This window comes from Schistocerca gregaria, chromosome 4 (assembly GCF_023897955.1).
Source record: "Schistocerca gregaria isolate iqSchGreg1 chromosome 4, iqSchGreg1.2, whole genome shotgun sequence".
In the NCBI taxonomy this organism is placed as follows: domain Eukaryota; kingdom Metazoa; phylum Arthropoda; class Insecta; order Orthoptera; family Acrididae; genus Schistocerca; species Schistocerca gregaria.
In genome coordinates, this window is record NC_064923.1 from 542,997,948 (window position 1) to 543,012,841 (window position 14,894).

Consider the following 14,894-nt stretch of genomic DNA (forward strand, 5'->3'; position numbering starts at 1 on the left):
ATGCAGAATGGATTACAGCTGTCAAAGTGGAGGTATAGTTGGTGACTGGTAGGTTTGATGTGGATGGAGGTACTGATGTAGCCATTTCTGAGGTGGATGATGATATCAAGGAAGATGGCTTGTTGGACAAAGATATTACTGCATCTGAAGCAGGTAAGGGGCTGCTGATACTGAGTAAGTGTTTAAGAAGGCCAAAGAGCTAACATCATCATCTCCTATTCGCCCCAAGAAAGAAGCAGTGTACCCAATTTGTCTTCATATAGAGTAAATTATGCATGCAGGAATGAGTTAGTGTACTAAACATTTACACACAGTATGTACCGAAGATGGAACATGGGAACTAATGCATTTTTCACCAACTGGGATGTCAGGAATGACATGAAAACCATATGAAGACTGGCCAGCACACCGACCCCTCATCGTTAATGAGCTGGGCTGATTTGATATGGGGCTGGCATACCTCCCTGTCCCAAAAGAGGTAACATTAACCCATTTGGCTACCTGGGTGGGCTCCAGATGAGGGGCTTCGGCTTCTTGGTGGATAGGAAGGATTCCTCTAGATAGCCCATGAAGAGTTTGGTATCAGATGGTGTCATGCAGGTGCCAATTGTTGTACAACAGATTTGTTTGTAGGTGATACCTTCATCATGGTAGGTGCTGTTATTGATACTGTAAAAGTTACGGAACTCAGAGGTTTATGATCTGTAATATGTCATGATTTTCTTTTATTCCAAGTGACATTAATGTAGAATTGTTTAAATGATAATGCTCCTGTCACTGACTGTTATTTATTTCCTCCTGGATACGCTATTGCAGTTTTGACTTTTTAGCCATTATCTAGTGATTTATTAATGTCTTTTTGAGATCGGTTCCAGTGTGCGTTGCAGTACATGTCAAGAATATTGTTTGACCATACAGGGATTGTTATGTTAATGCCACACTTATAACAGTTAAATGATAAAAGCAGATCTATAACATGTAGCTCCCAGTTCAGCTTCTTATCAGTATAAAAATCCTAGAGTTTTGACTGTATGTTTCATGTATTATTTGTAGCGCTGTGGTCAGGCTTTTTGCAGTACTGAATTTATGTATTGTGTTTTATTGAAGTCTAATGACACACCATTTCCAGAAAATCACATAACATTCTTGGATAAATTGTAGTTCACTTGTTGTACAGAGGTCATTTAATTGAAAATGCTTCAAAATGTATACAACTGTAGCATATTAGTTGTAGGTTATGTATGTGAATATCACACAGTAGTTTTGTTCATAATGCACCAACAAATTCATTCAGTAACTTGTATTGATTTGTGTCTTTGAAAAATCAGTAAAAGATGCAATATAGCCTAGTGGTTATTTAAAAAAATTGGGGTGTTTCTGCATTTAAAATTTATCTTACCTGAGTTCCATCAGAAATCATGTGAAGAAGTTTCTCATTCTCAGCCTCTAGCACTTCAGCTTTCTTCTTCAGACGATTAACTTCTGCTTCAAGCTCCACAACACGCCTCTGCAAACCCTCAGCTGAACTTCCAGCTTCTACTATGGTAGGTGAAGTAAATTCCTGTCCGCTAGTAATACCTTCAGCTCTCATCCGTAGCTCATCTGCTTTTTGAAGTGCAGCTAAATACATAAGTTCCTTCCGTTCCATTGACTGTATCCTCCTTTTTAGTTGCATTTCATTTGTGGCAATTTCTTGCAATTTTTTCATATTTTCAATATCATCTGGTGTGAGACTTCCAGATGGTTTTGGACCTACACTTGCCAACTCTTCTGAATCTTTGATACCACGAACTACATTTTCAAGTTCTTGAAGTCTTCTAGTGTATGACTCATCCATTGGCAAGAGCTGCTGTCCCGTAATTATTCGTGTCACTTCACCAGGAGTAACCTAAAAATGTATAAATACATCGAGTTACTTTTTATCATAATAGTACTCGAGAAGGTCATACAGTTGGTATGCAAGCTACACCAGTAACATCACAACCCAAATGAAAAAACAGTCACTGAAACTCACTGGTGTGTTTAAGTACATCTTAATTTACAATTAATCCATTCAGATATGTAATCATAATACCAAAGCCAGGGAGTTACATTTCTTAAAGAAGTAACAGATCAAGTGAAAATTCATCATTTGAAAAGTATTCTCAGTAGAAAAATGCAGTATAACAGAAATTCACAGAAAGAAATATTTTGTTCTTTGTACCTCTGTTTAAAAATGAATTTAAAAAATTATTCCAAGCATTGTTCATCATTACTTTTTGTTCCAATGGAACCAGTAGTTTGTGCAACACTATGATAAAGTTTACAATGATTATAACTATTCTATACGACAGCCATCAATAATTGTCATGTTCATCAGATGGGGTTTAGAGTTTAACAGAATACCAAAGAGGATTCTGATTGTTATTTATGAGACATGATTGTGAAATGCTTTTGGAACATAAGTCATGCCAGAAGTTTTCTATACACCTGTGAATTTTGTATCCCTGCAACAAAAAGACCGCAAGTGTAATACCTGGAGAATTTAGAGATTACCCGTGAGAAAAAGATTGCTGTTAACAACACATTTTGTTCACAGTTGAAACAAGACTGAAAATATGCTAAGTTCCTCTACATTGCAGGAATGATGTACTATGAAGCATGCAACTCTTTTGCAAACAGTGGATAGTGTTGTCTCTCACAGAAATACTTTTAAATGTACAGCTGTGGACTTCCTCAAAGAAGTAAGAACTAATTACTGTTGATTTTCTGTCATTTGCATGTAGCAGCAGTGTGTTCACGTACTTGATATCGCATGCAAAATAAATTTTAGTAAATGTTGTAACATTTTCCATTATTTAAAAAATTGTAAATTCTTTATCTCACATTGATATGGTTGTATTCAGTCCCCATACATACTGATAGCTCCTGAGAATAATCTTATGTGTCACACAGTCCCCAATGAAACGTCAGTTCATCTTGGATTTTCATATGTACTATGTACTATGTACTAAGAGCCGATGAAAAGGTTTCCGTTTGAGGGTGTTGCTGCAACATACATGCCAATTGCAGGACTCCAATGTGGATATATAAGCACCAACACGCAGACAAGAAATTAGTGTAACATTTGTGTCTTTACAACGTGTGTGCGGTAAACACAAAAATGTCACCTATGGCTACTACATTACGAAATTCATCCAAACATGATCAACATGCTGTTGTTATTTTTTGGCTGTCACCAGAGAATGAATAATGTGTATGGGGCAGAATGTCTGCTGAAAACTACCACTGTGGAATGAAAACTGCAACAAGGGGTGCTGCTGCTCCATGATAAGGCCTGTCTCCATATCGCAAATATGGTAAATCAGAAGTTATGCCAACTCAAGTGAGAGGAACTCAAGCATCCACCCTATAGACTTGATCTCCCCCCATGTGATTATCATGTCTTCAGTCCAGTAAAAAAGGCCTTGAAGGGTTAATGATTCCTGTCGGACAAGGATGTGCAGCATGCACTTACAAACTTCTTCACACAGCATGACACAGTATCTTCAACCTGATGCATAAATGAGATGATTGCCTCATTGCTCACAGTGATTTTGCCTTATTGCCATACTGATTCTGGATTATGTAGCCTTCAAATGGAACCTTTTTATCGCCTCTTATACCTTCCCCATGTGCAGAAACATGTTTTGTGCCCCTCATCTCATGCAAATTCTTTGACTGCAAAGCCCCACATCTTCCACTACATTTGCATGGAAACTCAAACATGTTACAGATAATATTTCTCGAATTATTGATTTTTAACTCTTTCTGTTTCTTTTGGACCTCCAATAATTAGGTTTCTTTATTCATTTATTCATCCACATTCAAGTACTTGCATAGAATCAACATTGTCATAATTCAATTTAAAATAGATTTCACCTAGTAGACTTCAGATATTTGAAAACATAGATACTAGACATTACTACCTAAATAATTTAGGCCTGAAAAAACAACCCACAGACTAACCGAACCACTTAGTTGTACACAGGCACACAAAAAAGAATGAAAACTTCATTAGGTTTCAAATCAATCTTCCTTCAAGCTACAGCACACATGCACGCATAGATACACATACACACATGCATGCTTGTACTGTTATACTGTGCCAACTGAATATGCAATGTGTATGAATACTCTAGCTCAAAAATGTATTCATACAAAAATTAACAAAGTTCTCATTCTTTTTGTGTACCAGTCAACTACTCAACACTTCCACTATTAGGTAAGGTGTAACCTTTTCTAAATTATTTACATTCAGAAGTTTCCACACCATATTTACACTATTAAGAGATGACACTGAATTTCAACAGTGGATAAACTGAAAATACTGTTCACAATCTTTTCATAACTAACAGATACATGTTGATTTCAAACCAAGAATTCAATAAATTAAGGGATTCTGTATTTTGTAGCTTCAGTTTATTCACATATTTTCCACAGTTTGTGAAAGTTGTGTCATTTTTATAAGTACAAAATTACAACGCACATTACTGGGTGGTCATTTCCAAATATTGTACAAATAGTAGTGACCAAGGCGCTGATGTGTTGGTCCAATGTAAAAATGTGTTGAGGTAAAACTACAATCAACATTCCACCCAAGAGCAGTGGTGCAGTAATGTGTCCAGGACATCAACATCATTGCTCAAAATTAGTAGGCAAAATAGGAGAGAAGACAATAGTGAGGCTGTTGATATTGCAATAACTACCTAGCTAACACTGATAGTTTTCTAAAAGAGTCCATTCAACTCTCTGCATGATGTTCCATTGGTCATAATTGTGATCTATTGCTATGATGCAGAATGTGTCAGTTTCACAATTATAGTATAATTTCACTTTTCAGTGAAGAATATGGTAACAAATGGTTGTCTTAGGCTACCTTTTCTTTACATCATTTGGTTACATTTAACTACATTCAATATCTCTCCCGTCTCCCCTCCCCCCCCCCCCCCCCCACTATCTCCCTCTCTGTCTCTCTTATATCCACACCACCCCTCCTTTCCCCTATTCATTATACAAAACTACTGCACATTGCAAAATTCTTCTATGGAGTGGAAGATATGTCAAGCAAACACGAATTCGTGTACTGTTATGGCCAATACTATTATCCGTTGGATTCTTAACATCACTGGGTGACCAATTATGCAGAGCGAGTCACTAACTATAGCCACCAAGAATAAAACTGAAAGTATGATTGGAGCTGAAAAGTTTGTGGGACAAAAGTTGCATGGGACAATGGGGGGGCATACTACAACATTGGTTTTTTGTTGCTAGGTGGGGTTGCCACAGAGATATGAAGGTCAGCTTTGTTCTTTTCAATGGGGTGCTACAGTTTGGTACTTATCTCCTGATAGTGGTTATCAAGATGAATCCAATGATGTGTAACGGTAAGGTCTTTGAAGGTCAAGAAAGGTCACAAAGGTGGCAGGAACATCCACCTACAGAAGGTGTTCAAAGTGATGACCACTGGTATCAATGCAGTGCTGCAATTTTCTTATCATTGATTGAGTGGTATTCCTTATCACATTGGCACTTAATGAAGCACAAGCTCTGACAACTCTCTCTCACATATCTTCAGGTGCAGTTGGAACATCTTTATAAACATTATCTTTTACAAACCCCCCACAAGAAAAAAATCCAGAGGCATCAAGTCTGACAAACAAGCTGGCCATGACACATCTCCTCCTATCCCATCCAATCCAACTCATTTCTAGCCATCAGTGAAAAACATGCTGGACATGCATCATGTAGATACCACATTCTGTTCCTTGCTCCTAAAGGTATTTCTTCCAATAACAGACCTAATGTTTCTTGCAGGTGTACTTCCTACCATTAAGATATCCTTTGATGAAATAGCGGCCCATAATTCTCTCCTCCAGAATTTCACACCATACATTCACCGACCACGGTTTTTGGTGTGCAACTTGCTGCAGCCAACATGGATTTCCAGTTGCCCAACAATGCATGTTATGGAAATTAACATTTCCGAGGTTTGTGAATGTTTCCCCCCCTGAATGTGAAGTTGAGCCCATCAGTAGAATTCAATGCAACACATACAATACTTACCAGTTAATTCTTGGTGGAGACTGATATGGTAAGGATGATATTTATGGTGATGCAGAACACAAACAACACTACAATGGCTCACGTCAGAGTCCATTATGATTTGACACAAACTAACGAAAGGATCTCAAACCACAGTGGCAAGAGTACAAATTTCCATTTTCTTGTCAGTAATTTTCCATTGCTGGATATGTTTCCAATGTGTTAAAGATCCAGTTGTTCTCAATTTATCATACACGTACTTAAATGTACGATGTGTATGGTGAGTAAGTTGAGGATATCTTTCAGCGTACAAGTCTCTAGCTCTCACTGCATTTCTTTGGCATTCTCCGTAAATGAGAAGCATATTGATTTGTTCTTCGAAGGAATACATCATTCACATTTGATTTATTCGACGATACTAGTCTTGCCGTTCCTATTAGTGTTCTATTGTGAAACTGTCGAATGGTGTTTACATGTCAATGGCATGTTAGATGGACACGCCATATTTGGCGAATATTTACTTTTTGCATGATATATGAGAGAGAATTGTCAGAGCATGTGCTTCAGTAAGTGCTGAAGTGATAAGGAATACCACTCCATCCATGATAAGAAGATTGTAGCACTATTGGATTCATCTTGATAGCACCTAGTAGAAAATAAGTACCAAGCTATACCATCCCACTTAAATAAAAAAATTGACCTTCATACCTCTGACGCAACCCCACTTAGCAACAAAAAACTGATGTCATATTACGGTCCCCACTGTCCCATACAAGTTTTGTCCCACAAACTTTTCAGCTACTAACATACTTTCAAAGTTATTCTAGGTGGCAATAGTTAGTGACTCACCCTGTATACCATTATGGCTGAGTAGCTCACTCCTTTCTGTCATACTTAGACTGTGTGATGGGCAGTGCAAGGCATTTCTTCTTCCAGTATTATTTTAATATTTTGGTTTTTTTATTGGATCTATAAAGAAAATACAATCTGTGGGTTGGATAAAATTGTATTATGTACACTGATACACACCTATTTCAAATTAAATAATATTCTTTATGCTGTACGGACTTGTACATTTAAGTTACCTGTCTTTTCCTACAGTAAGAGCATTGCAGTTTGGCTTAAAAATGCACATAAAATAACTTATACAATAGTAAGTTTTATATCCAAAAAGCCTTGAGAGATTTTTTTGAAAATACTCTCACTGTTTGTCTCTCTCAAGTCTGATGGGAGTTTTTCTTGGGCTTTTGTTCCTGCATATGACAGCTTTGATGTGAACTTCATGGTATTGTGTATCTTGGCTTTGGAGGTACCTTCCCATAAAATTACATCATAACTTAATTTCAAATGGATTACTGCATACTATATGAGTTTCACAATTTTTGTGTCTTTTAGACAGCCGAGTTTGTGCAGCATGTATAGGTTTTCTATATATATATTCTAACTGCTTATCCCAATTTACATTTTCTTTGGTTATTACTCCAAGACAGTTTGTGTATTTGCAGTTTTCTGCTATGCACTCATATTAATTGTGTTGTTATTGAATTTGTAATTTAGACAAAGTATTTTATTACTGTTGTTGTGCAAATTTAATTCAGTAAACCTATGGATAGCATTATTTACTTTTAAGCTGCCTTTTATTTCTAGATCTTTTGTCTCTTCATCCATGAACAGTACACTTGTGTCATTTGCATAAGTAACTATAAGTAATTAACGATGTTTGGAAAGAAGGTAAAATGGTCATCAATGAGATTTACAGCATTATTTTGTCCTGATGTAGTTTTTTAAATCATAAACTGTATTTTGCTATTTCCTATGAGTTTGATGGTGTGAGATTTGTATTTATAATAGACCAAAAAGCCTGTGTTTACTGCCAGGACTGCTTATGTGAGATTTTGTAGCTAGTTTGCTGGTTTCTATTGTTTGTAAATAATGATTGACTGTTGACAATAAACATAATAAGGGATTTAAACATCTTCAAGGCTGTTGACAGTAAGCTCTAAAGCAGAGATAACATATTAACCTTATCTCATATTTCTGTGCAATAAACACTTTTTTCCACACTGAAGTGTCGCCCCAGAATACAGTACTGTAAGACAACAGTGATGGGAGAAAAGAAAAATAAGTCAAAGTTCTGACATTTTCGTTTCCATATTCTGTTGTTGAGTGGAATGCAAAGGTTTCAAAGTGTAGATGTGTAAAAGCTATAACACATGACTTCCAGTTAAGGCTCTTATCAGTATAAACACTGAAGAATTCAAAAAAATTGTTTAATTTATTGATTTTTCCTTCATACATTACTTCTAATAGTGTGGTCAGGCTTTGGGCAGTACTTAATAGTATATACTGTGTTTTACTTAAGTTCGGTGCCAGTTCATTTATGGACAACCACTTATTGATTTTCAAGAAAATCTTCCTTATATTTTAGAATGTTGATTTGCTACATTCGACTAGAATTTCTGCTGGTATGGCAACTAACATGAAAATGGAATAATGTTAACTGAAAAATATTGAGAAATCCATGCATTAATGTGTATTGGCGATTGACTGAAAAAGTACAAGAATCAACTTTTGTTTGCATGATCAAAGAATGGGTTGTGTTACAGTTCCAAAGGATAAATTAATAGTTACAAGGAATACATTTTTGGTATGGAATAAATATAATGGAATAAAAAAAGACTCTCAGTGTATAGTGGTAGCATTAGGGCCAGAAGTTCAGTAACTCAGCATACAGAATTTCAAATTTTTCCCAAGCACGAACTCACACTTACTTAGTCACACATTCCTGGCACCATCACTTGGCTGGGGTGAGGTATTGTGTTTAGCAAAGAAGGTGTGATGAACAAGAAAGGTGGTGGGGAAAGAGAATGTAAACGCCATGTCTTACCCTATCTGACATAGGGGTCATAAGAGAGCAAAGAAAACTGACAGTTTCACTTCATTACCTATTTCTACACCATGAGCACTATGTAAAATCTACTACCAAATGTTATATGATACATCATTCATAGTACAGATTGCAGAAACCAAAGCATAAATAGGTCAAGTATTCACCTGTTGTGCTTGTAAAGCACTCCAAGCATTCCATGACAGGACAGCAGGCATATATGTTTCAAGCATGGTGAGCCGATCTCTGGCTTGGAGTTCACGGTCCTCCAAATCCCTTTGTCGTTGTTCATATTTACGTATGAGTTCACGGAGCTGTTCTGCATCTTGGGACATTTTGTTTTCAGAGTATGTTTAGATGCTGTAAAAAAAATTGCTATAATATAATTCAGTAATGATTTTAAAATAGGAAATAAGTGTTTGAAAGAATGATGTGCTTGTCAAAGAATGATGTGCTTGTCAATGGCAAGTGTTTTCACAATTATCTGCAGTTTTATTAACAGCAGTCAGTAATATAATATAGAGAAAAATTAAAAATTTAAATGTCAGTCTAGTAATGTCTACAATACTTTGGCACCTTAAAATGTTTTTCTTTCCTACAATCAATAAGAGCACTGACTTACCTGGCTTTCCAGAAACACTATTACAGATTCCCAGTGCAGCATTTGTCTGTCTGCTCTTGCCTACTTTACCAAATAAAGAAACTGCAAGTGAAGAGACAACTAAATGAATCTTTCACTCTTTAGCAGGGTATATTCCATTGTGAAACTCCCTCACAGATTAAACCTGTCTGCTGGAACAACACTCAAACCCAGGCAAAACAAAAGCCAAGCATCCAGTTTCAAGCCCAGATCCAGAATATAGGATGTTCCACAAGATTCGGACAAGCAGAGTAAATCTAATAGACAATATAGCACTTCAACAATAAAGATCAGGTACAGCTTCAGGTTACAGGTTCTGAGGAGGAGTCACACCAAACTACATAATACACAACATTTCTCAAAAAAAAAAAAAAAAAAAAAAAAAAAAAAAAAAAAAAAAAGTTTTCAAACAGGCCAAACAATTGCCACATTGAAAAATGCATCAAAAACCAAAAACATGTCATTCTTGGTACAATTTGTTACAACCACATGTCAGTTAATGACATATCATCAATTAATGCCTTCAGAGGGCCCAATGTAAGACACATAAGCATAGAAGTTTATGGAAACGAAATTATAGAGGCATGGACTTACTGCGTCAAAGTCAGTGGGTTTGTGTCCTGCTTCCTCCAAGATTTTTTTATTCACCTTCATGTTTTCTAGAAGAGTCTGCAACTTTATTATTAATTTAATAAAAATATGTTCTGGTGCATTAGATGTTACAGACATACAAGGCACCCTCTCTCAAGAGAAAGTGCTCCACTGTGTAAACATTCCAGAGAATGTGGAACAATGAACTGCAAGATTATTTTCTATGCACTTCTGATTCAACTGAAATTCGTTATTTATATATTCACCCAAAAATCAAACCCACAGCACAAATCTGTGATGTCATGGAAACATCACTGTTTTGTTGTGAAATCTCAAAAATGTTGCAGATTTAACACACAGAAAACACTGAATGTCTCAAGTTTAGAACTGAAAACACAAAAATCATTAAGCATGCAGTGAAGCTAACAAACGAAGCACTAAAGATGTCTCCAAAACGTATCTTTTGGTATGAAATGATGTGATAAAGCCTCAGAGAATGTGATGTCAGTGCGTAAATATGCTACCTAATTATCTTGGAATCAGCTTTTCGTGTTATTTAGTGATTTATTATGAACTGGAACAAAGATACAGTATATAAACTTTTGGCTAGGGTGTGACATTGCCCCAGTTACCTTCAAATCTTTGTTGTGGTGATATGACTGATTTGTAGCGTGGCTTGAGATATAGGTTATTTGCGATCAGAGCAAATTGCAACCTCCCCCAGTAAGGAATCCACGAGCTATGCCTTAATAAAATAGGCCCTACTGTAAACCTTGGAACCAGCAACCCCTTCATTAAGTGTTTAGGGAACTGTAGAGAAGAAAAAAGGATTTAAAAAGCAGTACAAATATTAAGAGTGCAGTAAGCTATAAGTGGATATTTGGAAGTTACATATGTAAAGAGAAATGAATAGAAGAATTAAATATATACTGTGTGGTGGTGGAAAATCAGTGGTAGAAAGCAAAGAATTTAGTCAAGTGTGCATAAAAATTTTAAAATGAAAGGCTCAAGAGGAGAAACAGTGGAACAAGTAAATGTAAATTAAATCCAGACTAATGATACAAGTGACAGAAATCCAAAAATCATCTCCAAAATTTAGCAACATGTTCACTGGTAATGACATTTGAATGTTATAAGTGGTAAATAAAGGTATTTGTTACTGAGGCATTTGTCATTGTTCACAACAGTATGTTCCTTACGATATATAGTTGTTTTCCTTTTACACTTCTGAAACTAACTAATTCAGTAAACCACATGAATAAATTCAACCCAAACATTTCCTTTTTCACTTCTGAAACTAATTAAATAATTGAGTAAACCACATGAATAAATTGAACCCAAACAAAGAATTAGCATAACAAATAATGCTCATCATATTTTTAAAGAATCTTCCCCAAATATATAATCAGACATCTCAGAAATTGATGACCTCATTCAGAATTAAGCATTACACTTACTTACAATTTGTACAACATTCAGTAACAACAATATAAGAAACTTACTTCAGACCACAGGATGTTTCTGTCACAGCCAGGTGTCAATGAAGGGCAGAACATATAATGTTGTTCTTTGTCATTATACTTGCATAATTTGGATGATCCAGCTGAAACAATTTTTTGTTTATGTTCATCATAGTTTCATTAAATATGAGAAAGCAATGCACTATAAATCTGTAATTTCAAGTGACACAAAATTACTCAGTGACATTATCAAGAGATTATCTATTGAGATTTAATGAAAGACAACTGCCCTACCTCCGAAAAAAAGAAAACAATGATAATATCTTCACAAATAAAAGACTAATCCTGCCCCTCTACACACACTAGTGTATGAGTTGAATATCAATTTGAAGAGAGGCAGAACATGTTAAAGATACAGGGTGTCCCACATAAAATCAGTATGCCTTACATACTGGTAAATCATCTCTAGTCGAATTGCTTGTGAAGTGGCAACACTGTCTCAAAAGGTGGGTACACTGCATCTCTTATAAAGACGTAACTACATTTTTTTTTTTGTATATTACTATTATCTATTCTGTTTTAGTTAGTTCATTGTTACTTGAATCACAGATGTGAGGTGTAGCAGATTTATGTGGCACACCTTGTTTTTGCTTATTGACTAGCAGCAAGTATATCCACTGCCTACCTTCAATTCACATTTTGTTTGCCCATGGTATGTGTCAATGTCAGAAACAACTAAGGCTGACCCACATCTGTTCGGCAGTAAAATAATACTGTCAAATTTCAAACTCAGTAAAAGAAATTGCAGGTACTAATCAGAAAGTGGTGGAATTAATATGTTTTATGATCAAAATCATTGTTTATCAATAGTTTCGAACAAAATTATTTTGAGAGAAATTGTGCTTTGTTTTCTCCAGCTAACCCCCCTCCCCTTTCACAGTATTGGCTTATCCCTTAACATTGTGTCACAAATTGGATAGCTTTATGAAGTGCTTGATTGTAAAATAAGATATTCTGGTACTATGACCTTCCAGGATGTGTTTTTGAAACGTAGACTTCTTAAAATATTATCTTCACAATTTTCTGAGCATTTTAAAAATTTCAGTACAACATTTGTTTCACACCACTTCAACTGTAGCAGAAGTTCTATTACATCACTTCTCAAAATCTGCAGTCCTGATTTGCTTTATGTCATGACGTGACACTGCATAACGGCAAATCAAGCACTGGTTTTGTGAATACTAAGCATTTTAAGTGCATTTTTCAATCTAACTCTTTATTATCAATACAATCTTTACAATGTTACTACATTCTCCTAAGAGAAACTTCGTCCTCTGTTCAGATGGAAACTTAGTTGAGTCATTCTATGTAGCTGCTTCATCATCACAGTTTTTCCCCCATCTACCTTAATTGATGATAACAATATCTCAGAAAACAACATCCATTATACTTATATTCAACACTGTCTACAATGTTTTACTTGGATAAACAGTGTCAATCCATGATACAGCCCTGGGATACATACAGATAATTACTGCTAACTGGCACAGTTTGTCATCAGGATGAGGATTCCAAGAAAATTTCTTTGATTTTTTTTAAATTATTATTGTTCGTTAATGGCAGCTGCAGTCAGAATAATTTAATATCAGTTATAAATTCAGATGAAAGTGATTTTTGCCTGAAAGAAGTCGTTTAATTTCAATTAATGATACTTCATCACCTCTGATAAGACAGACAATCAAAATAACCAGTTCTCTACATTTGTGTGAAGCTATTCGAACACAGACTGGCCCAATACCCCAATCTGATATAAAACATGGTTACTTTTGTGCTCTTGTTTTGCAATGTGTAAACCACAAAAAGTGGTGATATCAAAGATATTTCTAATTAGATTGCAGGTAACAGCATATTTACAGTCTACAGCCATTATAAATGCGATATTATCCCAAAAATGGTACAATAATAAACATAGTATCTCTAAGGGTTAATTTTTGGTAACAACTTTTGCTGACCTAAAGATATCAGCACAAGTATTACTGCACTTTCAGTCAGCAGAAGACATCTAGAGTATATGGGTGGTTCTATATTCACAATATACTTTGCCAGGGGTCAGCAACTAATTTCAGATTGGGTCCGGATATTTTTGAAAATTTTTATTGAGGTTCAGAAGAACTATCTCGTGTCTCTTACTAACTCATTATTTTAATTTTCACTCTCAAATTAATATTAAATACAGTAGATAGGCACATCTGTGTTCAAAAACACATGAAAAAGCTCACACTCCTTACTAATTTTTTATTTTAATTTTCACTCTCAAAGTAATGTGAAATACAACAGATAGGCATATTTGCATTAAAAAATCCTAAAAAGCTTATATTGTTCACTATTTTTTTATTTTCTCTCACAAAAGCTATGAAATACAATAGATAGGAATATTTATCTCAAAAAATCAGTGGGACAAATTACATTTGCTGTCTTCAGCCAGTTTCTTAAAATTACGTTCACATGAGCAGCAGATTATGTGAGTAGTGTCTTCAAGGTGGGCAGCCATTAATCTTGAGCAACATTTGTTCTTCAAAAATTAATTTTTGTAAATGAAATTCAAATACATGTGGAGCCAAACATACTAAAATAGAATAGAATAGAATAGAATCTTTATTTGCCTTTCAGTATGTTTTCCATACAATTGGCATCATCAGTGTGTTCAATACATTTATTTTAAAATTACAATAATTATTATTGTACATAATTGTGCCTGTGCAGGGCAAGCAGATATGCATGCATAAAGTAGCCAGGTAAGTGGCTAATTTTTTGCCAATTCCATATTTTTCTGGGACATGTTTACTCCAAAATTCTTCAGTGGATGCAGTTTTATATGCTCACAAGAAAATGTCTTACTGCAAGACTATTATCTCCATCTGCAGTGAATACTTTGAAAAGTAGAACAGCTTCACACCCAATCCATCCAAAAACCCACTGAAGAAAATACAAAAGAAAAATTAAAAGCACGACAGCTTCTCTATCTCTGAAGAGTCTCGGAATCTTGCTGCAAATTCCTTAAGATCTGACATATAATTTAAGAATACTAAAATTATACCATATTTACATTAAAAAATTGTTGGAAAGTGAAAAAATTTTGAGTTGCAATGTCTTTTTCAAAGACATCAAGCTTGCGACACAAAGAAGACATACTTTGTATCAGATCACATATTAATTTTCCATTTCAGAGCAGCTCAGTATTGAGCACATTTAA

The 14,894-nt window shown here is 35.3% G+C and overlaps 1 protein-coding gene across 1 annotated transcript; it reads right to left on the reverse strand.

Annotated features, from left to right (window-relative positions):
- Window positions 1-1,390: 1,390 nt before the first annotated feature.
- LOC126267800 (uncharacterized) lies at window positions 1,391-9,285 on the reverse strand. Its single transcript, XM_049973104.1, has 2 exons — window positions 9,118-9,285; window positions 1,391-1,888 (listed from the first exon to the last, which is right to left on the reverse strand). The coding sequence occupies exons 1-2, from the start codon at window positions 9,283-9,285 to the stop codon at window positions 1,391-1,393; spliced, it is 666 nt and encodes a 221-aa protein (XP_049829061.1).
- Window positions 9,286-14,894: the final 5,609 nt, after the last annotated feature.

What these genes read in the sequence shown, in the direction of transcription:
- LOC126267800 (XM_049973104.1), bottom strand. Translation starts at nt 9,285, where the DNA reads ATGTCCCAAGATGCAGAACAGCTCCGTGAACTCATACGTAAATATGAA. An exon ending in GTGCTTTACAAGCACAACAG is followed by an intron (nt 1,889 to 9,117) that starts GTGAATACTTGA and finishes ATACATTTTTAG; the next exon opens with GTTACTCCTGGTGAAGTGAC.